Source organism: Grammomys surdaster, unplaced genomic scaffold, assembly GCF_004785775.1.
Source record: "Grammomys surdaster isolate TR1022 unplaced genomic scaffold, NIH_TR_1.0 125580, whole genome shotgun sequence".
NCBI lineage: Eukaryota > Metazoa > Chordata > Mammalia > Rodentia > Muridae > Grammomys > Grammomys surdaster.
The window spans coordinates 298,629-325,656 of NW_021620426.1; the positions used below are offsets into that span (position 1 = coordinate 298,629).

The window sequence follows — 27,028 nt, forward strand, 5'->3', positions numbered from 1 at the left end:
CAAGATAGAATAAACACTGAATATGTATATATTACACATGTATGTATTATACAAATATAAATTCACATAGTATATAAGGATGCATTCCTTTTATTTTTAGGTTTCTGTCAATAACAGTAACTGTTTTCTTTCTATGCAGAGTTTGTTATGATAAAATACACAATTTGGAAAAAATATTATCCTCTTGAGGAGCACAATCTTCTGGTAACTTCAAGATCCCATCCAGAATCTTTAAGTTTGGCAAACACAAGAACACTCTAAAACAAAACAAAACAAAAATTAAATAAGTATATTGAACAAAGAATTTCATTTTACTTACTTTATGAGTAAATGTGTTTTACCTATTCAAATAAGAAAGGGTGTACTGCTGTCACTTTATTCTGTTCTCTATAACTTGAAGAGGGGTTGAAACAAGCCATTGTTCATTCTTTGAGCTAATGACCTGGGCATAGTCTGCCCTCTCTTGGATTGAATTGATCTTTGAGCAGGAGTAAACATTAATTAGAGAAGTGATACAGAGTTCATTCTGATTTTATAAGAGAACTCAGTCCAGTTTTCATAAAGCCCTCTAAGAAAATAATCAGTGAGTATAATCAGCCAATATACTGTAAAGGAACAAATAGGTCTATGAGGGCAAATGCGCCTGACATAGAGTTAAAAGTTCAGTGAGGCTGTGCAGGAAGGCAGTATTATTTAGTGAAGGTTGAGAGGAATAAAAGCAGGATGAGAAATATATTCTCTAAGCTATTTTGTCTTGACAGAAAGTTCTTCTGTCGGTCATATTTCAAATTTAGGAAGTCAATTCCAAGGTCAAAAGAGATCCTTCTGATCAGTATATTAAAACAGTCATCATACACAGAGAACTGTTACAAGGCAGTGCCTTCCTTCAAGTGGACAGCCCTCCTACATTTGGGAATTCTTAGACTTTAAGCAAATGGAATCTATGGCCATCGCAATGAAATGGAATATCCTAAGCAATACATTCGGCATATTATTTTACTTAGTCTTCACATCAGATCTATCAAGCTGATTCTGATTCCCTACTTTAAATATTTTATTCGGGGTCTCAATCTTAGCCAAAGAAGAATTGAAATCTAAGTCCTTGGGCGCCAGTGTTCAGACTTCGCTCATGAGACTCCATCACAACCCAAATTTTCAAAACACAAAGCTGTGATGAAAATAATATAACATTGATTTCTGAAAAACTGCAGAGAATTTAGCTATGCTAAACGAGCATATCCTGGAAGTGGGGTTACCTTCCATCTCAGTCCTTTCTCTTAGAATCATGCTGTCTGAACTGAACATGGGGAGAGAAAAGGAAAGAGAATCATAATTCTAGGCAATAGTATCCCAGAGAAGCTACATACAAAATAATTATAAACAGGGTGTCAAGGATCTCTAGAGTTTGGCCCAAATCCTTGATAGGAACACCTAGTAAGAAAATAAATAGTGTATTATCTTCAAAGTGAGGATTACTGGATTGGTAACTGTTCTCAAATTTATATGGACTTCAAAATTTGTCTTATCTACTCAGTATAATTAGAAGCTTAAATCCTTTCTTCATATGTTAAAACTCACCTCATCTCTGTCTTCAAAGCACCCTTCAAGTACCCAAGTCAACACAACCTGCCTTTTGTAGCATAAAAGTCAGTATACATCCATCTCAGACCTAATTAATACTGGAAAAACAGAAGAGACTTATTTTCACCTGACTATATACTACATCATGAATTTTGAAGACAGAATTATAGTGAAATGGCAGGGCAGATTAGATTTCAGACAGTCTTAATGTTCTTACTGTAACGTGGCTTCTAGAGGAAGTCAGGTGACTTGAGTTGGCACTAAAATGCTTTATAAAATCCCACATATTAACAAAACTAAAATATGATAGAATTAAGTTATCCTTAAGACTAAGAATGTGACTTCTTATGAATGATGTTGAAATGTCTGCCTAAGCCTCCTCTGAATTGAGAAAATATTATTTTAACCTTCAAAACATTATTATGATTAAATATTAGCTCAATGTTAAAGTCACAATGCTGCCAGTTCTCACTTCTTTGTAAAAGCAATTTGAAATTTTCTTTCCAACTACAGTCATAGGGGAGACAACTGCAGTAATAAGATTCATATAGTAACAACACAGATTAGAATTCAAATTTTGACAATTTGTCACTGTACAGGAGGAGTTGCACAATATAACTTTACATAAAACTGTCTTTCTATTATGGGAAAATTGGCAATTATGAGAAGGGAAGATAAGAAGAACCACATCTGTTATTGAAGCTTGTTGTCTGCCAAGAGTTCCCATCAGAGAATGGGATTAGACTGTCCCCAGAGATGATTTGGCCCTTAATAGAAAAGAATTAGTGGAGAGATAAGTTGATTTGAAGTCATATGGGAACAAATATACGGTTAGAACTCATTTACTTGTTCTTATCTTTTCAAATCCTGTAAGAATACCAACAACACAGAATTTGCTGGAAATATTTATCTATTTTTATTTATCCTATCTATCTATCTATCTATCTATCATCTATCTATCCATCTATCATCTAGCCATCTATCTATATGTCATCTATCTTCTTTTTTATTTATTGATCTGTCTATCATTATAGTGAGCATTTGCTTAGTATTTAATCCAAGGCTGTTTAAATTCTAATAATATCATTAGAGGTGTTCCCAGCAGTGACAAAATAAAATCATTTTTTTCCTTGGCAGATTTTAAGTTCATTCAATCACTGCGGTAGACTTAATCAATTATTTCTTTATATGTGGTGCTCAAGGACCATCATGAAAATAAAATCAGAGAGTAGAAAATACATGACAATCTTATAGAATCTTTTAGAAATATATGTTTAGAGAAAAGCTAAAGACATGATATCTCTTAAACATAGGAGAGAAAATATCTCAAATTTGGAAGCAAAATGAAACTTTTGTAAGTATTGAAAGTCCCATTACAAAGATCAAATGAAGATGGTGAGTGAGAAAAAACAAAGCTTCCATATGACACTATAAATTTGAAATAACTCTCATCTGTAAGTTCAAAAGGAAGACAACACACACATTGGAAAGACAAGGAAGGTTCACACTCAACAACTGATTGTTAGCAATTAGATAAAATATAGAATTATAGAGTGTTCAATTTATAAAGGAATTAGCAGGTTACAAGTTAGAGCCCTGAGCAAATCATTAGAGGAGGGGAGAAAACCCCTTTAACAAGGCCCCTACTCTAGACCCACAAATTAATGGAAAAGGAAAATTTTTTGCAAACAAAGACATTAAAGACAGAAATTTCAATGATAATGTCACAAGCCATCAATGAATCAGACACTGGAAAATTACCCAATGCCACCTGTTCAGTGTCACAGTCTACTACCCAGAGCAAATGTTAAGCTAAATCAAACGGCCTTCCAAGAATTTTTTTTTTTAAAAAAAAAAAACTTGTCACAACCACATGTCTAAGCCTCAAAGCTTTTTTCCAGTTTCTTAAGATCATAAGACCCAGAGAATTGTATATCCATATTTGAGATGACCTGGATTAAAATTCAGAGGAATGAGCATACTCAAATTAAAATGTGAACACTAACAGAAAAGCAGGAAAGACCTGGCGAGCTGAGAACATCAAGCTGCAAGGGCTTCTTCTTCAGATGTGGTTGCTTCTGTAGTTAGTATTCTACTCCTACTTGTGGTGAGGGATGATTCCCACTTTTCTTAACACATGGGCTGAGAATTTAGTTGTTGAGCTGTACCTCCAATGCAATGGGGGGGTATAACAACAGAATCCAATAATAACCTAATCCCATACTTAGACGTAAAGAAAATCCTTGATTAAAATAATGTAACCAATGAGATGAGCACAAAATAATAAATCCCAGCATCAAAATGTAAGAACCCTGTCCAAAATCAAGACAACAAGATTTCCTTGAAAATTGTCAACTCAATAATAATGAATTCCAATGACAATAAGTTAAAGGAATTCCCAGAGAAAGAAATTAAAAGAGTGGTTGTAAGAATGTTCAACTATGTGAAAAATGAGGGAGCTGGAGATATTTCTCAGTGGTTAAGGGTATCTGGTGGTGTTATGAAAGATGAGATTTCAGTTCATAGCACATACAATAGGATATCTACAATTGCCTCTAACTCCAGTTTCAAGAGATTAGACACCATATCCTGGCCTCTGTAGGCATAAACATGCACACAGTACATATACATACATGCAAGTAAAACATTAATATCCATCATTTTCTTTCTAAGAAAAGGGGCTTAATTGTATTCCTAAATTAGTTCAAAGAAAACGACTGAATGAAATAAGTGAATGAAAAATGTCAATTTAGAATTTAAAAAAAAAGCAAAAACAAAATTCAATCAAGATTTTTAAATGCCGAAAAGTAGTCAATGTAAATTTTGGAAATGGAAATCACAGTAAGTCAAATGAAAACCTTAGTGGAAAGCTTTACCACAGGGATGAATTAAGTAGAATATAAAATATCAGCGCTTTAAAGAACAGGCAGATAGATTATAACAGCAGTAACAACAAAACAATGAGAAGAAACAAGCAAGGGGAAAGTAATACTGTTAGAAGACAAAACTGACCATGGAAGGAGGAGGAGACATATAAGACAGCAACACAAAATGTATATTCAATAAAATTATAACATAATATTTCCCAAATCTAGAAAAAAGAGTGGCCATTCATACATAGGAAAGACTGGGAATAATAAATAAGACCATGAGATATTCAGCTACATTAACTTATAGTAGATATACAGAGCAAAGAATATTGCCAGCTGCAAGAGGGAATCACTAAGTCGCTTATAAAGGTAAAGCTATCAGAACAGCACCATTCTTAAGACTTTAAAGGCTCCAAAGAAAGGAATAATATATTGTAATTTCTGAAAAAAAAATGCCCAACACCTATACTGATGTGTCCTGTAGCAATACCTTTTATCACTAAAGGAAAAGGAAAATTGTGTCATAATTAACACAAATCAAATAAAGACATGCTAACTAAGCAAGCGATAAAGAAGATAATTGAAGGAATCCAAAACACTAATGGCAAAAATAGATACATCCATGAAGTACTAGGAAGGACCCAACAACACTAGAAAATAGAAAAACAAACATGAGTTATCAAAATACCAAACAGTATAAAAGTAGAAATATGGGAATTATTAATATATACTTAAAAACCCTAAAAGAAAAACAACTCTTTAACCAAATCAAGGAAAGCTTTGGACTGTAAATCACATAAGTGTGCCCTGTCTGAGGAACTAGGAAGAGAAAACAAGAGTATACACACTAAGATCTGACAAGATACACTTCACCTCAAAATTATGTATGTGAATACACACACACACACCACAGGCACCTACATGCAAATGGTGTACATATGTGCCCTCAGGCATACACATGTATGCATGAAATAAAGAGCAAACCTTTGTTAAGTGAATGTAAACAAGAGAGGAACAACATGCAATATGGCTAACAGTACACTATTCAACAAAAGGTACCCCAGACATTTGAGCCTTACTGCTTCCTGTAGTTTTGGTGAAATTCACAGGGGTTCCTCTTCAAGGTGAGGGATTCCAGTGGTGTGTACCTTAAACTGGAGAGGCCAGCCAGTGTTTCAATGTGGTTTTCAGCCAGTGATAAATGTTGTATCTGAGGTATCTTTGGTAGTTGTTTGAAAGATGTGAGATAGTTTTTGCTCATATTTAAAACTCTGCAGCTGAAGACAACATAAGTTGTATCATTTGCCTTTTAAAAAATATCTTTATTCTTCCCTTTCAGCCTCCCCTCCCTCCACTTCTCCCAGTTCATTGCCACCTCCCCTCTCATCTAGATTCATTGTTCCTCTGTTTCCCTTCAGAAAAGAACAGGCCTCCTTCTAAAGTGGGCAGTGAACTATCAAATCTTATACCACCTTCCAATCCTGCTAAGATCCTAGCCATTCCAGAGAGTGATGTGAGAATTACCACAAAGGTAAATCATGCACTGCGTTCACCACGGGAGAGATGAATGAATAGATGATGGGCCTGCTATACACATGCATCTGCCTTCTCTTCACATGTGTTTAATGGGTGTTGAATGTCCCATACATCTTGAAAAAGTGACTAGTTCTGTACCATTTCCCCAGAAAAAAAAAGTATATACAAAGAAACTCAACTTGTGAAGAATATTGCCCCTAAGTAATGAAGTTGTTGTTCTTCTTGCTTTTGTGTACTTAAAACATTCTATAATAAAAAGATAGCATTTTAAATGAGATGTAAACCTTGATTTATATAGAAAAAGAAATATACATAGTACCCTTAAGAAAATAAAAGTATGTTAGACACTTAAGTTCGGTGTATTTTCTGATATTTAATGCAAAATCATAATTGTATGAGACTGTGATGATGGAGGAAATAATTCAAATCTATCTCTAGCACACAGCCTTAAGGAAAAAATATATTCTTCATGAATAAGTTGTATTTACTACTACAAGAAAGAAACAGTGCACTGACTTTGACATGAGAACGGTTATTGGTAAAAGGGGGTAAAAACCAAAGGAAACCTAGAGGCATAAAAACAAATGAAGCCCTCAGAATCCATCCTTCCCTTTGCATATATAATACCTTTCTTCTTCTGCCAGTTCAATTCCATATGCACTTTATATAGCCCTAATGATACTTTTAATATCTTTTAGTGTCTTTTCTTTACCAATTCAGGACTTTGGCACTTTCTAATTATAATCTCAGCCAGCATTTTCTGCTCTACTCTCTTTCCATTCTCCTCCAAAGTCAGTTGCCTCCACAGTGATCAATCAATCATATGTTTCCTCCCTGTCCTCTCATCCTGACTCATCACACCATCACCTAGAATAACTCTATCCCATATGGCTTCAGGCAGCAAGATATGACAGAGACAGGCAAAATCCTAGAGGGCAATAACATAGCTTTTCTGATAAAGGAGAGGCAGCTATGGATATGTATGCATCATATTTTTCTTTTTTGATCTAACAATTTGAAAGATGTAAAATATGAATTATACTTGTAAAACTTTGTATTATATGTCCTCTCTTAAAGGAATAATAATGAAGAGGAAAATACATTTAGAAAGCATCAAAATTAGACCTTTCTTTTAAGATATATATATATATGTACATAAGCATTCAATACTTCAAGCCAAAACTTTCTGGATTAGTGTTCTAAATATACTCTAAACCTTTGTGACTGTCAAATTGCTGTTTTGCATGTTTATTTCCATGAGAATTGGCAAAATATAGCTATGTATCCCTTCTATCTTAATTAGCCAATTAAATCACCAAATAAGTTGGTGTTGAGTGATGCAGGATTTATGTGTGTGTGTGTCTGTGTATGTGTATATGCATGTGTGTTAATATAAATTTTCTTGAAACTTTTTTGTGTTCTTTTAAACTCAATTTTAAAAAAATGAATAGAAGTACATTTAAATGTTATGTACATTTCACACAGACTTTGAAAATGCCTGAAAGTGGTAATAGATACATCGAAACTGCAGATTCTGGCCTACTTTACATCTCCCCAGCTGTTTCTTTTCTTTTGTACAGTGATGCTAGTACGTTTCTACAGCTTTGTCAACCCACAGTCAGAGACACATCTTAATTTCTCTGGGATTTACTTTCATGTTGAGTTTCTGTTTCCTTCTTCACTATTTTAATTTGCTTTCTGTTACTGTGATAGACACCATGACAAATGCAACTATAGGAGAAAAGGATTTATTTAGCTTACTGGTTATAGACCATCACTAGGGAAACCCAAGATGAGGTCTTAGAACAGAATCCATGGAGGAAAAATATTTACAGGATTACCTTCAGGTTTATGTTCAGCTGGATTTTATCAGGGGAAGAAAATTTATATCTTTTTAACAATCCATAAGAATATAGTCAACCATGATATAGAAGATGTAGCAACTACAGCAAATTTTTTACTGGATATTTTCTTTATTTACATTTCAAATGTTATACCTGTTACCAGTTTCCACCCCAGAAACCTCCTATCCTATCCCCCTCACCCTGCTTCTATGAGGGTGTTCCCCCACCCACCCAGCCGCTCACTTCCACCTCCCCACCCTGGCATTCCTCTACATACTAGTATGAAGGCATCGAGCCTTCATAGGACCAAGGGCCTCTTCTCCCATTGATGCCTGAGAAGGCCATCCTCTGAAACATATGCAGCTGAAGCCATAGGTTCCTTCATGTATACTTTTTGGTTGTTGGTTTAGTCCCTAGGAGCTCTGGAGAATCTGGTTGGTTGATATTGTTATTTTTCCTATGAAGTTGCAAACCCCTTCAGCTCCTTCAGTCCTTTCTCTAACCATTGGAGACACCATGCTCAGTCCAATGGTTGGGTGTGAGCATCTGCCACTGTATTTGTCAGGCTCTGGCAGAGCCTCTCAGGAGACAGCTATATCAAGCTCCTGACTGCAAGTACTTCTTGACATCCACAATAGCATCTGGGTTTGATGACTGTATATGGGATGGATCCCCAGGTAGGGCAGCCTCTGGATGGCCTTTCCTTCAGTCTCTGCTCCACATTTCATCTCCATATTTCCTCCCATGAGTATTTTGTTCCACTTTATAAGAAGGACTGGAGCATCCACACTTTTGTCCTCCTTTATCTTGAGCTTCATGTGGTCTGTGAATTGTACCTTGGGTATTGTGAGCTTTAGGGCTAATATCCACTTATCAGTGAGTACATATCATGTGTGTTCTTTCATGATTGGGTTACCTCACTCAGGATGATATTTTCTAGTTCCATCATTTGCCTGTGAATTTCATGAAGTCATTTTTTTTAATAGTTGGGTAGTACTCGATTCTAACCAAGCAAGTGAAAGATCTGTATGACAAGAACTTCAAGTCTCTGAAGAAAGAAAATGATCTCAGAAGATGAAAAGATCTCCCATATTCATGTATTGGCAGGATTAATATAGTTAAAAAGGCCATCTTGCCAAAAACAATCTACAGATTCAATGCAATCCCCATCAAAATTCCAAATCAATTCTACATAGAGTTTAAAAGAGCAATTTGAAAATTCATTTGTAATGAATGTATTTCCTGTAAACCCAGGATAGTGAAAAATATTCTCAACAATAAAAGAACTTATGGGGGATTCACCATCCCTGATCTCAAGCTATATTTCAGCTGGCTTTTTTATATTGCTAGGCCAACCTATAGGCATGGGACTGCCTCAATGGGATGGGATCTTACACATCAAATAGTAATCAAGAAATTTCTGGGCAGACATGCCAAAAGACCAATGTGATGAAGGCAGATATTCAGTTGAAATTCCCTCTTCACAGATGTATCAAAGTGACAACAAAACTAAACATGACACTCTTCTATTCAACTCCTGAAGACTACATCTTGACTCTTATGGCTTTCAGAAGCTTATCCCACCCACCCATTCTGCCTGATTGAGCTGATAGAAGCTCTCTGCAAAGACTGTTCTTATACATCATTGACTGGAAATTCAGAATGGTGTCTACAATATGAATTTGGCAACTTTTGTGTGATGAAAGGATCCATTCAAAAAATTCGCATAAAATATTTTGTTCAATCTTTTTTTCTGTCCTCAGGATAACAATCTTAATGTCTATATTATGTAACCATAAAGATAATATTCTTGTTTACAACTTTATAAACTATCATCTTGTAAGTGTTGAATAAATGCAACTAAGTAAAAATTACTGCCTTGCAACCATAATATATATGTAATAGAAGTCTGTTTTCCAGTTCACAACACAAAGAAAATGGCAAGATTTTCTGCTCACAGAGTCCATGATTCCAAATTACTATACCAAAAGTTGTTTTTAAAAAATGAAACTATCAATTTGGAAGAAAGCAGATTTTTTATTCTGGAGTATGATACTTTGAGATACACTTTTTTGGGTTTGTTTTAGAGTTACCACAAATGTTCATTCTTAAGAACTTTGTAAATGGAGGTATATTCTTTGTATACAATAGCTACATATATCCAAGGAGCAAATACTAAATTCAGAATGGTCACTAACTAGTACCTTGGCAATCTTATGGCACTTAAATCAACGAGTGAATTATCCACCAACCAAAGTGTTTCAACTCGAATCAGTCTTCTAAGAATTCTGTTAAAATTTTCAACTTGGTTAGGGTCCCCCAAATCCTGAAATGAAATGTTCAATTTCTGAAGGAAAAACAAAAGTGATAAGTTGTTAATATTAGCACAGTTATTACTCCAAATGTGATAATGCATCTTTTGTTGAACTTTATTTAAATCATCTCCCTCTTCATCTTCCACAATATTCATTCTCCTAAGCACTCATAATTGTGTTGCCAGTATTCATAGGGGAAGGTTGGTGCTACTCGGAACTGCTGAGTGAAGTCAAGTCAGAGGTAGATGAGAGAAGGGTAGGAGCCTCAAAAAAATAATCGGAAATGTTCTAGGGTGCACAGATTATAGTGCATAAAAATTTATTGGAGAATGACTTGTCTGAATGATCACTCCATTGGCCTAACTCAGAAATACTCAGAAATAACATTTACAAAAAATCTAGCTCAGGCACTAAGATCAGCAATTAATAAAGAGGACCTCATGAACCCAAAAAGCTTCTAGAAGGCAAAGGACACTGTCAAAAGAAAAAGATGGCAGCTTACAGAATGGGAAAAGATTTTCCCCAACTCCATATCTGACAGAGGACTGGCATCCAAAATATAGAAAAAAAACTCAAGAAGCTAGACATCAACAAACCAAATAACCCAAATTAAAAATGTACAGATCTAAACTAATAATTCTCGATAAAGAAATCTCTATTGATTAAGAAATCTCACTTAGCCATGAAGAAAATACAAATCAAAATGATTATGAGATTCCACCTTACACCTAATGAATGGCTAAGATCAAGGTCTCAAGTGACCAATCGTACATACTGGCAAGAATGTGGAGCAATGGGAACACACCTCCATTGCTGGTGGGAGTGCAAAGTTGTATAACCACTTTGGAAATCACTTTGATGGTTTCTCAGGACATTGGAACTAGATCTACCTAAAGACCCAACTAACACTTGGGCACATGCCCACAGAATGTTCCATCCTATCACAAGAACACATGTTGAACTATGTTCATAGCAGCTTTGTTGATAATAGACAGAAACTGGAAACAAACTAGTCCCTCAACTGAAGAATGGATAAAGAAAATGTGGTACATTTACACAATGGACTATTACAGAGACATTACAAACAGTGACATCATGAAATTTGCAGATATATGAATAGAACTAGAAAAGTAACCCAGACCCAGAATGACATTTTTGTACTCACTTATAAGTAGACACTAGTCATAAGGTACAGGATAACCATGCTACTGAATACAGACCCATAGATGCTAAGTAACAAGGAGGAACCAAGAAGGGATGCTTGAATCTTGCTGAGAAGGGAAAATAGATTAGACATCAAGAGAGACAGAGGTAGGAAACTGGGTGGGGGAGGGCTGGGTATGGGAACAGGATGGATAAGGTGTGCAGAAGACAGAGGGAGAAAGTACTGGGAGATACAACTGGATTGGGAGGGCATATCCCCAGAATTAGCTTGAAACCTAGGACAATGGAAATTCCCAGAAATCTGAGGGTGATCATAGCTAAGCCTCCTAGCAATGGGGGATATTGAGACTGAACCACCCATATCCTATATGGCAAGTCTTCCAGTGGAGGGATTGGGGCACCATCCCAGGCACTACAACTTAGACCCATCATTTGTCCTGCCTACAAGATGAGCAGAGGTAAAGATGGAACAAAATTTGAGGGAATGGCCAAGCAGTGACTGGACAAGCTTGAGACCCATGCAATGAGAGGGAGCCCACTCCTGACACTATTAATGATATAATGCTATATTTGAAGACAGGAGCTAGAGTAACTGTCATCAGAAAGGTTTTATCCAGCAACTGATGGAAACTGATGCAGAGATACACAGATAAACATTAAACAGAGTTTGGAGAATCCTGTGGAAGATTGGGAGGAAGGATTGAAGGAGCTAGAGGGGTCAAGGACACCACCACAAAAAAATCTACAGAATCAGTTACCTTGGGCCTATAGGGGCTCATAGAGACTGCACTGTCAACCAGAAAGCATGCACTGGATAAACCTATGCCCTTTGCCCATATGTAACAATTGCACATCTGGGCCTATATGTAAGACTCCTAAAGTGGAAGGGAGTAGGGCCTGTCTCTGACTACACTGCCTGTCTTAGAATCTTTTTCCCCTTACCTTACTTTCTTGTCTAGTCTTACTGCAACTTAATATGCCAGTGCTGATTGATATCCATGGGAGGCCCCCCCATTTTCTGAGGAGAATGGGAAGAGGGGAAGGAAGGGAAGGAGAGACAGGAAGGTAACAAGGGAAGGAGGGGAATCTGCAATTCAGATATTAAAAAAAATATCCAGCAAAAGATGACATTAATCAAAAGATGAAATTTGGTTGTGTTTAAGGCAACTCTGAATACATATTTATAAATTACTTTATTTCAAGGCAGTAATTTAATGTTCAGTTGTAGTAACAGTCAATTTGAGAGTATAGGAAGTGAGTACTACTCCTGGTGGTACCAGGAAGGTCTTAAAACCTTCATATCTAAAAGACAATGTAACATTTTAAACTAGGTCTCACCACTAACTCCTGCCAACAAAAGCTACTGAATAAAATAGTAACCTCCTAATTAAATATTTGAAGCAAAATAATTTGCTACATTTAAGGAGCTACAGACATCTTACTTTAGAAAATTAAAGTGTGAAGTTGAAGAGATGGCTCAGGGGATAAAATGCTTACCACTGAATAGTGAGAACCCAAAGTTGAACACCCAGAAGCCATTCAAAGAGTGGGAATGATAGCAAGCACATATAATCCTAGTTCTACCATGAGAAGGGAGGTGGAGAAAAGGGAAATCCCCAAATCTCTCAGGCCAGCTAGCCTGACATAGGTAAGGTGAGCAAAACTCATATCCCTGTCTCAAAGACAAAGACTGACAACTAATGCTATCGTTTTATCTCATGTTCTTCATGGTATGTGAACACCCATGCAAATGTGAGTGTATGCATACACGCAAGCACAAACATCATACATATATGAAAAGAAAGTTAAATAAGACAAAATTCAGGCCTTGATATTCTAGACCAGTTGTTCTCAGTCTTTAATTTAATACACCTTCTCATGCCACGGTTACTGCCACCCATGAAGTTATGTTCATTTCGACATTATAACTGTAACTTTGTTATGGTTATGAATCATAATGTAAATATTTTTGAAGATAAAGGTTTTCTAAAGTACTCATGAACCCCAGGATGAGAACCACTGTTAACACTAAACATTATAAAAATTCATTCTTAAAGCTCTGTTTTCTATAAGCACAAAAGGCTCTTTTCTAAAAATAAAACATAAAGAATGAAGTAAGATCATAGTTACATCACCTACACATCAAGGTTACCGATCAGTTTTCTTATTTTCTGTTATTTTGCAATTAAGTCTTCCATGGTAGTTTAGAGTTTATCAAGTCAGCTTTTTATAGTTACTCAAAGGTTGATTGTGGTTTTGATGATCATTGATTAACAAGCTCCATTGACCTTTATGCTCGCCCCATCTTTTAAATTACAGCTGTAAAGAATGAATAGACCAATGTAATCACCACCAGAGAGAAGCCTGGCACTGGAGGTCAGAGCTTCGGGTGAATTGTTTATCTTTCAAAATAAATGAGTGGGCACACTGGTAAGTTTGAAAAGAGTAGTATGAAGTAGGTATCCATTTATTTTATAGGACTGATTTAAAATTAATCTTAAAGGAAGCATTATATTGTAAATATAATGGTATTCTGGTTTTACGTCTTCCACTAATAAGCTCTGCAACCTTGAGAAAACCATTGTTTTGTTGTTGTTGTTGTTGTTTTGTTTTGTTTTATTGGACTTCTGAATGGAGGAAATTTAAAACAGAACCTCTTAGAAATTTCTATCCATGTACTAATTCTATGACATTACAACTGTAAAGTAAAGGAGGAATTCGGAGATTCCAACAAGAAACAACAAGCTTCCATACTCACCTTCATCTCTCTATATCCTAAAATCCTCAAGCTTCGTGTAATCATTTCCACACAGCTGTAAAGTGGATGATTTTTTTCTTTTATTTTCAGCAACGCTACCAATGGTATTGCCACAAAGATATGCAGTACTCTACCTACAGGTGATTTTTAAGGGAACTACACTAGAATTGAGTGATCACAGCCACTGTCACCTGTGCAGAGAACAGGATGACTCATTAAATTGTCTCAGTGCCACTAACTCAGTCAGCTGAGCCTCACCCTGTGAAATCACAGCTCATATCTTTCCTGGTAAAAAAAAAAGTTCATTTGTACAGATTCCATGCTAAGGACTTTGGCTCCCTTAGCTCTTCAAGACTTTTACCAACATAGGTCTATCAAGAAATTCTACATAACTTCATAAGCATAATGATACACACTATTACAATAAATTTGACATTAAAAATCTTTTTATTTTTGTTTTATGTGTATGGATATTTTTCATATGTGCATGTCTATGCATACCACATGGATGTAGTGCCCACAGAGGACAAAGGGGGCATTGGATTGTCTAGGACTGGAATTCAAGACAATGTGAGGTACAGTGTGGGGCCTGGAATTGAACCTGTGTCCACTGGAAGAGCAGTCAGTGCTCTTAACCGTGGAGCCATCTCTCCAGCCCTAAATTTGACTTTCTTTTAAACAAAGGGAACAATTTCATTTTCAATTATTTTCATACTTTCCTAAGCTTAACAATACCGTCATGTAAGTAGAAAAATATATAACTTTGTCCAGATTAAATTGGAAAGTGGAAGGAAAAATGAAGAGTTGTGGGTTCTTATCTATAGATGCTGAATATTTTTGTACTTACTGGCTATTGCCCCTTAATAAAGATTCACTGTATGAATTTTCAATTGATTAATGCAAATAGCCAATTATTTTTAATGAGTAATATTGTAATTGATCAGCAGGGAGTGCAGGATTGACCAGAGCTGACCTTGCAGTCTTCCCAGTTTTCCTGCAACCACATTTTCCATTCGTTTTTCAAAAGTACTCTTTTCTTTGAAGGCAAGGTGCACCCCACCTGTCTGGAAAGTAACCATTCTTCAGAGGGTCCTGAAACAAAAATATAACATGAAACCTCAGAAGTTAGAAGACCACCAGTTACATCTTTGACTGATTTTTGTCAAGTGTTTTGAAACTTTAGTCTCTATCTGGATGGAAAATAGCATGATTTAAATATATTATTCCCCTCTAGTGTGTGCTCTACTCCCCATTGCCATGCCTAATCCAGGTTAAAGAAAGCTAGATCACATGAGCCAATCAAATTTTCCACTTTTGAAGGATTGCCAGAAATGTTTGTCACAAAATTTTCCCACTGGACTTCCTCTCATATCTTGCAAAGTACAGGACAGCCTCTGGATCCATAGGTTCTCTAACTGTCATTGGTTGAAACTAAGGATGTAGAACCCATGGTAGAAGTTTAACTGGGAGACTAGACTCGGATTTGGAAACAGGAAACTAGATTCATTCATGTGAACCCTGACCCTGTTCTCCTTGTTCTTCCCCCTACTGGAGAAGCCTTGTCTAATGGCTTATCATCTAAATATCCCCAACACAAGATTCCTTACATACGAGGAGAACTAGCCAACAATTTTATTTCTTTTTTTCATCAATTAATTTTAATTTTCAATAGAAATCACAGAAAAGAGAATTCATACTTGTAAATTATTTAAATTTATATATATGGATTGGATATGTTTAAGCTAATATATATGTATAATACACACACATGCATATACATATATATATATATGTATGTATATATAATCAATGGACCTTGTTTCTAAGGATAATTAAGAGCAAATTAAATAAAACGACTTAAGTGTGAATCAGAGAATTGATCTTCAGTCAACACACACACACACTCATACACACACACACACACACACACATACACACACACCTATACACACGAAGACAAACATAGACACACACAAAAACACATGAAAATTCACTTGTACATTACTTTTAAAATTTGAAGTAGCATATGAATAGGGAAAAACAGTAATTAGACTATATATTCTCTCCCATTTTATTAGACCACCCTAAATTCAAGGCATAGGTTTTGAAGTTCATATATAATTCAATATTTTTTTCTACAATTACTAAAAAGTAAAAGAAGTTACTTTAATTAATACAGGAAAAATTAGCATGTAGAATTAGCCCATAGGCCTATGTAAATTATATCTAGCACACAAAAATGAGGGGAGTCAGCAATATATCTAATTTTGATATAATTTGTATGGAGGAATGTGAAGCCATTCCCAATTACCTCTCTTTGGTGTCCCAATTCAGTGAGTTCTTTATCTGATCATTTTTCACCATGAGACTCAGTTCCTTCCTTTTCAGTGCTGGGATACTCAGATCCCATAAAGCTCAAGCTGCTTCCTCAGGGTTATCATTTGAAGTTGCTACCAAGCCTTCAGGCAACATTTGCTATGTAGCATGCCCATGCAAAGCATGGCAGACATGACTAACTCCCTGCCCACAAACCCTATCTTGTCAACAGAACTGCCCACATCTTACCCTAATTTGTATTTCCAAAGCAATTTTCTACTGTTCTCCAATATTCTCCTCCAAATAAGGTTTGTTCACAATTCTCAATGTTAAGAAAGATTGTTCTGCTTCAGATCTTAAGGTGGGTGGAAAGGAGCCCAGAGACTATAGAGAAAGGATCTTCAGGTACTGACCTTCAGCTCTTTGCATACCTAAAAATACCAGAAAGTTCAGAAGCAAGGGCCCAAAGTTAGCTGAGTTTGGATATAAAACATATTTGCTTTTTTATTTATGATTATTTAAATAAGGCATTTATTTCTAAAAAAAAAAAAAAAGCCAACATATGCTTTTTTATGTCCACAATCTGCTACATGGTTTACTGAGCTACCCAAGCAATGCTAATTCTTGTATCATCCAGGGCCACTAAAGCAACTCAGTGGTGAGCTTTCAAGGCTGCCTCCCACCACCAGCATATTGTATTTATATGTATTATATGTATTATTGTTGTATTGTTGTCCCCATGCCCTTTGTCCTCATTTCTGCCTGTCTATTTTTCTGGAATAGATGTCTCTATTCTTTTCAAGGATAAAGAACATATCAAAAGGAACATGGAAGCACTACAGCCTGACAATGCTCATGTGGCATGTTTGTTTAGACCACAGGTTCTCAACCTATGGATTGCAACCCCTTTCCGGGTGGAGTGACGCTTTCCCATAGGTCAACTAGCACCATCAGAAAGCACAAATATTTATACTATGATTCATAACAGTAGCAAAATTACAGTTATGAAGTAGCAATAAAGATAATTTGTCATTGAGGTCACCACAACATGAGGAACTGTATCAAAGGGTTGCAGCATTAGGAAGGTTGAGGACCACTGCTCTAGATGATGACAAGAAGTAATGGTTCCATTTGTGAAGAATTTATGGAGGCAGAAAGAGAAAGAAGCCACTGTTTCATTATTTTGACACAAGCATTAGTCTTTTTTTACCAGTGGGAGGTATAGGTCAAGGTGTCATCTAGCCTACTTCTGTCAAAATGAACTCTATTGTAGTAACAGAAGAAATCCTTTGACCCTCGACTAAGGTCGAGTCAACAAATTTGCAAATAAGATAACTTCAGTTAGGAAATGGTATTCATCAATAAAGATGATTAGAACTATAATCCACAGTGTAGAGAGCTTGAAAAATCCACCCAATTGACATTTGATACCGTCAAATGCTATTGCCTTGAACCCACTCCAGATTTGGTAATGCTCGCAGTGTGTTAAATACCCCAGAGTTTTTAAGCTCTGCCCTGTGCTGTTTGCTTGAGTGCTATTGATTTTCTGGTCTTTTAACTGTTTCTCGTTGCAGTAGACTCCAAATATTTCTTTGGTATTGGAGGCCAAAGGTCATTTCCTCTGTAAAGAGTTACATTAAACTAGCCATTTTTTTTTTGCTTCTACTGAGTTAATAATTGAAGATATATCTTAGCAGCTAAGACTATAGAGCAGATTATTTGACAGCCCAGGGATGTTGGCTCTTGCTTTCTATCTCTCAGCTCATTCTTTGTCTCATCACTGGATTTATGACTAGAAATGGAAGTCAAAGAATCACTTTGCTGGGAGATTTTCAATTGAAATAAATCTATCCTTTAGAAGGATTCTGTTAGCAATTGGCTTCTTTGCTTCATTTAATTGGAAGAAGCTATGTCAGTCTTGATCCAGCAATCAAAGCCTCAGGAAATTGCTGTTTATCACATGCCAGATAACCTTGCTTTCCTTACTAACTCTTTTGGGAATAGACAATTGGGACAGTTGAGATCAACAAAAATAGTTTTGACAAGTAATTCAGGAGTTAATCTCAGAGGAGGATAATTCTTATCAGTGTACTCTTGAAAACATTTGTTTTCCATCTCACAAAACAAACTTAAATCAAATTGAGACCATTTTAGAATGGACATCTATTTCCTTTATAGTTTGAGGTGATGGGATTTTTGCCCAGTGTTTTCCTTCCCCTAGGTAATGCTCTGTTTCTTTTATGACTAGTCACTTAGGAGCGATTGGGTTCTGTTAATGATCTAAGGAAGGGAAAATGTGCCTTTATCTCAAAAGAGCAATGGTGTCCTCTGCATGAGTGGTTACTGTTGTCATGGAGTGGGATTGGATTTGCTGATTGATGACCTCAGCACTTGACCTGGCCCTTTAAATCATGGTGTGAGGGAGGCTAGTGAACTATTTCTGTACATGCTCACTTTCTTTTCTCTCTCATATTTACTATTATTTTCATGTCCTCATGTTTCCTCAGTTCTATAGTTCTCACCACATCTCAGCCCTCTACTTATGCTGAGACTACAACTTCTATTTTTATTCATTCTTCTCTCATATATTATATCCCAACTGTAATTTCCCTTCCCTCACCTCCTCCAGTCTCCCTTACCACCCTTTTTCTCCAGATCCACCCTCACTCTGCCACCTCTCAGAAAAGGCCCCCAAAGATATCAACCAAACAAGGCATAAAATGCTACAATGAGACTAGCCACATGCCAGCACATCAAGGCTGGATGACATTATGCAGTAGGAGTAAAAGTGTCCCACAAACAGGCAAAAGAATCAGGGACAGCCTCTGCTCCCAATGTTATGATTCCACAAGAATACTAAGTTACCCAGCCATTACATATATGCAGAGAACTAAGGTAAGACCCATACAGGTTCCCTCATCTCTTAGTTTCCTGTGAATATAAATTCACAGGAAAGTTGCAGAATACAAATTCTTCTTGCATCATTGTAGCTGACAAAATCATCAAGCATCCTCCAACCATGTGTGTGTATATTTGCACAATATCACACACAGAGAGACATACACACACACACACACACACACACATACACACACACACCAATGTCTTTCCTTTTTTACTGTCTATCAGATGTCTCTTCTCAAAACACTAAGTATGTTTCATAGGAAGGCCTTCGGATAGTCTCCAATAGAATTTGCTGCAGTTGTTCAGCAAGTCCAGGAAGGTTCCAGAAATCCATCCCATAGAAACTATATCACATTGTGGTGCAAAGGCCCAGAAATGCAACTTTTCACATGATACACTTAAAGATCCAAGCTGACTCCTGTTCATCTTACACAGTGGCAAGGCTCACTCTCCAATGCAATGGCAAACTCCTCACTGACTGGTACCTACTTGGTCTCTGTATCTTCTGATCTTACTCCTTCCTAATTTTCTAAAATTTCTCTCTTTCAAAAAATAGTCTAATGTTTCTAAAAGCCACACCTAATTTATATGTCTTAATGTTATTTACTGGCATTTTAAAAAACAAGTTAATGCTTAGCTGCCTATAGAGTTAATAGCCGTAAAGTATGTGAGCATGCTTTGTACCAGGTTTAAGAATATATAGAGAAAATGTGGTACATTTACCCAATGGAGTAATACTCAGGTATTAAAAACAATGACTTCATGAAATTCGCAAGCAAATGGATGGAACAAGAAAATATCATCTTGAGTAAGGAAACCCAGTCACAAAAGAACACACATGGTGTGCATTCACTTATAAGTGAATGTTAGGCAAAAAGCTTGGAATACTCATGATACAATTCATAGGCCACATAAAACTCAAGAAGAAGGAAGATCAAAGTGTGGGTGCTTCAGTCCTAGTTGGAAGGGGGAACAAAATAATCACAGGAGGTAGAGGGTGAGAGAGACATGGGAGAAAGAGACAAGGGGAAAGGGAAAACGGAAGTGGAGTCAGGTATTGGAGGAGATGGGGGAGAAATACAGAGGGTCAGAAAATTGAACAGAGGTATGTAGCAATGGGGAATAGGGAGCTGGGGTTAGTCACCAGAATGCCTCAGAAGCCAGGACAGCAAGAGGATCCCAGGACCCAACCTGGATAACATTAGCTGAAATACACCACAAAGGGAGCGAGAACCTGTAGAGACCATATTCAGAAGTTAGACACGGCCTCCAAGTGAAGGATGGGGCTACCTACATGTATCCAAAATTTTAACCCAGAATTGCTCCCATCTAAAAGAAATACAGAGACAGAAAGTGTAGCAGTCAGTGAAGGAAAGGCCATCCAAAGACTGTCTTACCTGGAGATCCATCCCATATACAGCCACCAAAACCAGTCACTATTGCTGATGCCAAGAAGTGCTTGCTCACAGGAGCCTGATACAGCTGTGTTATGAGAGGCTCTGCCAGGACCTGACCAATACAGATGCGGATGCTGGCAGCCAACCATCAGACTGAGCACTGAGACTCCAATGGAGGAATTAGGGGGAGGACTGTAGGAGCCGAATGGGTTTGCAGTCCCATAGGAAGAACAACAATATCAATCAACCAGATCCTCCAGAGCTCCCAGGGACTAAACCATCAACCAAAGAGTACACATGGAGGGACCCATGGCTCCCGCTACATATGTAGTAGAGGATGGCCTTATCTAGCATGAATGGGAGAGGAGGCCCTTGGTCCTGTGAAGGCTGGATGCCCCAGTGTAGGAGAATGCTAGGGTGGTAAGGCAGGAGGAATACATGGGTGGGTGGACGAGGACCCTCATAGAAGCAAGGGGGGATGAGATAGGGGGGTTATGGAGGGGAACTCTGGAAAGGGGATAGCATTTAAAATGTAAATAAGTAAAATATCCAATAAAATACATAAAAAGGAATATATTTAGGTCTTCTTTTGTTGGCTGAGTTTGAATGAAAGACATATATTATGTGGGTAAAATAGTGCTACTGTTAAACATAAATGGACAGGTTAACATCTCTAAGGATATTTTTTCAAAATCAGCCTTTAAATTACATAATATAAAGTATACATTTCATTATACAATTATAATATATATGTGCATTATGTAATACAATGTATACAGTGTATTATGTAATACACTATATACATATATATAGTCACATATTATGTTCATAATATATACATATATCATATAGTATTTATATATAGGTTTATATTATATAAAATTATATAAATATATAAAATGTATTACATAAATATAACACATAATAATATTCATAACTATATGCATTTATATAATATACAGTGTTACCTCAATACATTAAGTATAGATGAGAAAAAAAGTACTTAAAACTTCATAAAAATTAAAAGTTCAGTTAAACAGAAATGACGTTTTGCTTACTTAAATGTGATAAATATATAATGACATGAGAAATATATAAGCCCCTGTGAGAATTCTAATTTATTAAAGTCCAAGGCCAGGATTTGAGATATTGGGATTCTGATGCCCAAGCCTGGGAGATGAGTATCTTTGCCCCTGAAGAGAGATACAATTCATCATTTCTCTGTTCTTTAATTCTATCATAGTATTCAAACAATTGGATGGTTTCCACCTGTTTCAGGTAAGGGAATACTCTACTAATTCAAATGATAGGCTTTCAATGGTATCCACAGAGGTAAGACAAGATATAATACTTTGCCATTTCTTTACATATTTCTTAATACAGGCAGAATGACAAATAAAATTATCATCATGAGGGGGGCTTCAGAACAAATAAATAAGAACTGTATTCACGTTCTGTGATAGCATCACCCAATCATTGAGTCTCAGAGAGAAATAAATGGAAGAGAGAAGATGAGTCCACTCTCACTTCTGGAGCCATCAGAAGTTCACATGACCCAGTGTTTAGACTCTAGGCCTTATACGAGAATTTTCCCATGAAACTCCAACTAAGATAGTCACATCATCAGCTTCCCTGGTTCTTCAGCTTGTTGACACATTTGGAGACTTCACATCTTCTGTAATCATGTTAGCCAATTATTATAACTAATATCATATAATTTTATCTACTGACAAAAATATTGTTGATTATGTTTTACTGGAAACCCTACTACACTGAATATAATCTTTTATTGATTTTAATACATTTACACAAAATTGAAGCAGCTCATTATTTGAGATATTATTCATAAAAACAAATTAATAAACTAGTTTCTAAAAGATAATCATTGATTTAATCCATTTAAATTGTACATGTATTATAAATACATACAACTTTTAAAAGGTATATTTTAATTGATAGCATAAGCATGCAAAATACAAACACATATATATGAATGTATAGATGTATAGTAGGTCTTGTAACCATCTAAAGTAACCCTATTTAATTTTTGGAACAAATTATTATTATTATCACAATGCTTTAAATATTAAATCACAATATAAACAATCCTTTGCTACTAAAAAATTCAATCTGCAAACAATATCTTTACATCCCTAATAAATATAATTTAATATACACTGTGGTGGTTTGAATAAGAACAGTTCCCATAGGTTTATACGTTGAAATACTTGGTCCTCAGTTAGTGGAACAGTTTGGAAAGGATTAGGAGGTGTAACCATGTTGGAGCAGATATATTAGAGCCTAAAAATGGACTCTAAATTTTTAAAAGTGCTCACCATGTCCAGTCTCCCTAATCCCCCACCCCTGCCTGATGGTTAAGAATAAACAAGCCCCTAATTAAATGCTTTCTATTATAAGAGTTGCCTTGGTCATGGTATCTTTTCACAGCAATATAATAGTAACACACACACACAATCTACTCAGACAAAGTGTAAAAAGATTTTTTTTTTACCTTTTCTTATTCTTGGGCAATGTAGCTGACTACCTTGAATCTCATGCTGTTCTATATTGTACCACGTGAGGTATTTGCAAGAATCTGATGGAAGCTTAAAATAAGAGAGAAAATAAATATCATCTAATATATGTATACAATATAAAATGTATTTCCTTTGTTTCTATGTGTCAAACGTTCAGTAAAATTGAACTCCAAATGTCCTGTGATGGAAGTCACCTTAGCACATTCTACATTACGCATCTTCATGCCCTGTATCCCAACACTTGCAACTTATTCATGTTTGGTGGTCAACAATAAAGTAAATAAGTATACATATACACATATATAAACATACATCATATATTTACATGCACAAAAGTATCATGAGTCTACTTTAAGCACTTATGTTAAACACCTTTTGATGTCTGTTTACTATTTCACGAAAATCAATTGACTGTAGAACAGTTCTGAGTGGTAAGATTGCTTCATTAAATGGACACTTTTTATTGTATAACTCCTCTAAATTGTTTCACCTGTATGTTTGCCATTTGTAATTACATAAAAGAATCTCTCATCATGTGATTACAATATTAAGTGTGTGACATTGTTGATTAGCTTCTTAAGTCATCTAGTTCTCACACAGATCTGGGTTTATAAATTTTAAACGTCCTGATGGCCGCTGCTGTGAAGCACTTCTCTTTATTAACACTAAGATAAAGTGTGAAGTTCTCATTGGATGAAGTATTTCAGACTTGGTCATCTTCCTTTTTGTGGCCAGTATAGCACTAACCAGAATATATGCTGAAACAATCTCCTGGTCAATCTTTCAGAGCACTTATTGCTGTTCCAGAAGATCTGAGCTCAGTTTCCAGAACACATGATAAGTGTTTTACAACTACCTATAATTGTGGCTTCAGGGGATTACAGTCCCTCTTGCCTTACTGTAAAGATTGTGGACAATCAAAATTCCCAGGATTTTGTATCTCTGATGTCAGTTTCAAGGTTAACATAAACAAACAAAATTTATATTACTGAAGAAATACCATGCTAAATGTGTACATAAATGATATATTTCATTCCTTTGATATCTATTGTTACACACAGATACAAAAGACCAATTCAGGATACATGGCTTAACAAAACACCATCAAAACATTAAAAACAGCTGCATTTATGTTACTGAGTCTGTCACATAGCTTATATTTTTCCTAGATATAAATTTGTGTAACCAATGTAAAAATATTTCAACTGCTAGATAATCTTATCTTTCAGGTGGTTAATATAAATTAAACATGAATTTTTCCTATGAGATTTTGAACTGTTAGTATGCTAGTATGTAAGTCTATACTGTGAATTGTTTCCATGGGCTTTAAAGTCATAATGGCTTTCATTCTTGGCCCAACACATGGAGGAACTGGAAAAGGGCTGTCAAAAATTAAATTAATAACGTGTGACGTTAATCCATTGATCTTGAGGCTAGGAGAAATCTCAGCATTTGAAAGCACTTCCTTCTGTCTTAGAAAACCTGAGTTCAGTTTTCAGGACACAAGGTAAGTGTTTCACAACTGCCTATAACTCTGGCTCCAGGGGATAATAATAGTTCCTCTGGCTTCCACCAGCAACTATACACTCAAGAGAACATGCCCAAAGATAAACACATAATCATACACATATTTACAAATAATATTGACAGTAAAATTTTAAAATATGGTCATTTTACGTCATTACTTAGTCCCTTGATGACCTGAGTTCTTTAGCTATAATCTACATCTACATTGTAAAAATACTCTGTCACCACAAACTTGATTAGCAGATGCTAAAATGATAGCAATTCTAGTGCAATTTGTTGAAATAGTGTTTGCTAATGAATTTCCTAGGAATTAAGTTGCTTTTATGAACTGTTTAAAACTACTAATAAACAGAGCTAGATCTCACATTGCTAAACTTTACGATTAAATTATTATCAGTTGTATTGTTTAGATGTTTGTAGAAGCTTCTTTCCAAAATTTTGTTTTTAGAATATGTCCTCACTTTGCAAAATTTAAAGTAGAAAATTTCTATATAGAAAATCTTCCTGCAAGTTCAGGTCCCTGGGGCTACCACAACCCATTGCCTCATAGTGATTCTTTAGAAAGCTGATAGTAGTGGAGATGGAAGAGAATTCAAGCTAAAGATATTTATATTAATTATATTATATTTATTATATTATGTTTGAGAAAAGAAAAATCTTCCATCTTTTCACATGAAATACAACAAAGCTTGTTGTTTTGTTTTCTACAAGCAGTTATGTGGCTTAATTTGTGGCTTCTGATGTTACAAAGAATCTGAGTTGTGTCTTGATTACTACTGTGCTAAGTTGTGCATGTGGTATGACATATGATTATTTTGCTCTACAAGATAACAGTGAATATTCATACCTTGCCTTATAGTTTTTCTACTTTTAATTTTGATGGCTTGATAAACTTAGGTAAAGCCTCTTGCACTCCAGGTTTTAAAAAATTTATATCCTTTATATAAGCATAACAATGGCTCACTGTGTGCTTTGCCACATTCATTTATATAAATAAATATTTTATGCATATATGTATACATACACATACATACATGTATACATAACACATACATACATACATACATACATACATATATGATCACATGTTGTGTGACAAGATTTTGGCAGACATTGAGAATACAAAATTGAGTAAAATATAGTAACTAAAAGAGTTGCGTTCTGTAATTTGAAAGTAGACATATAAAAATTCTTCTGAGATTATGGGCTAAGTGGAACCATTTTAATAAAAAGAAAAGAAATTAAAAACATTTGTGGTCTATGTTAAATACAAGATCATGCATTTTTGAAACCTAATGTAAGTTAAATTGATAATGGAAAAATATTTACCAAGGATGATATTCCAGAATCTGAACGTGAAGGACATGTTCTGTTCCTTGAAAGAGCTGAATGGATTTGAGGCTGCCTGAGACCAGAGCAGTATGATGTGATAGACAGACAGGTCTCCTGTCTACTTGTGGTTCGATCTGAGGAGCTGAAGGAAATGATGTGTTTAAAGTATGTTTGTGTCTGTTTTGCTATCCTAAAAATAAGTACCTTTGTTTAAAATAAGAGCAAATTATAAGCACAAACTTGATCAATAGAAGAGTTAAACGATACTCCTAAGAGTTTATGAAAAGATCTTAATAACTTAGCATTGTCATATATATGTTTAATATATATGTTTATATATAATATATTATATATAATATAGTTTCATAGCTTATAATATAAAAGATGTATATACATGTACATGTATATATGTAAATATGTATATACATATATACATATAAATACATGCGCACACACACACACACACACACACATATATTGTCTCTCCTCTCCAAAACACGACTGTATGCATGAAAAATATGTTAGCACACTACCAAGCTTATAAAATGCCAAGTTTCTCAGGTCAAGCACTGTAATGTCATTCTCCATGGAGCTATGCAGCTGAGTTGGCACCTGCCAGCATCCTAATTCTATTTTGTGGCACCTCACCTAAATGTTCCCTGAGATTTATCATTAAAATTAATGGCAATCTCTTGAGTTCTTTGTATATATTGGATATTAGCCCTCTATCAGATGAAGGATTGGTAAAGATCTTTTCCCAATTTGTTGGTTGTCGTTTTGTCCTATTGACAGTGTCCTTTGCCTTACAGAAACTTTGCAATTTTATGAAGTCCCATTTGTCAATTCTCGATCTTAGAGCATATGCCATTGGAGTTCTGTTCAGGAACTTTTCCCCTGTGCCCAAGTATTCGAGGCTTTTCCCCACCTTCTCTTCTATTAGTTTCAGT

At 35.6% G+C, this 27,028-nt stretch overlaps 1 protein-coding gene across 5 annotated transcripts; it reads right to left on the reverse strand.

Annotated features, from left to right (window-relative positions):
• Positions 1-67: 67 nt before the first annotated feature.
• LOC114638354 (acidic leucine-rich nuclear phosphoprotein 32-related protein 2-like) lies at positions 68-26,359 on the reverse strand. Of its 5 annotated transcripts, XM_028786782.1 has the most exons (8): positions 26,079-26,359; positions 23,198-23,291; positions 16,634-16,815; positions 15,042-15,160; positions 14,069-14,123; positions 10,036-10,178; positions 5,531-5,728; positions 68-257 (listed from the first exon to the last, which is right to left on the reverse strand). In XM_028786782.1, exons 5-8 carry the CDS (start codon positions 14,111-14,113, stop codon positions 146-148), a joined length of 498 nt encoding a protein of 165 aa, XP_028642615.1. In that variant the 5' UTR covers positions 14,114-14,123; positions 15,042-15,160; positions 16,634-16,815; positions 23,198-23,291; positions 26,079-26,359; the 3' UTR covers positions 68-145. The 5 variants fall into 5 exon arrangements, with proteins under 5 accessions (XP_028642615.1, XP_028642614.1, XP_028642617.1 ...); XM_028786781.1 differs by lacking the exon at positions 16,634-16,815; XM_028786784.1 differs by lacking the exon at positions 14,069-14,123.
• Between the last annotated feature and the right edge of the window lie 669 nt (positions 26,360-27,028).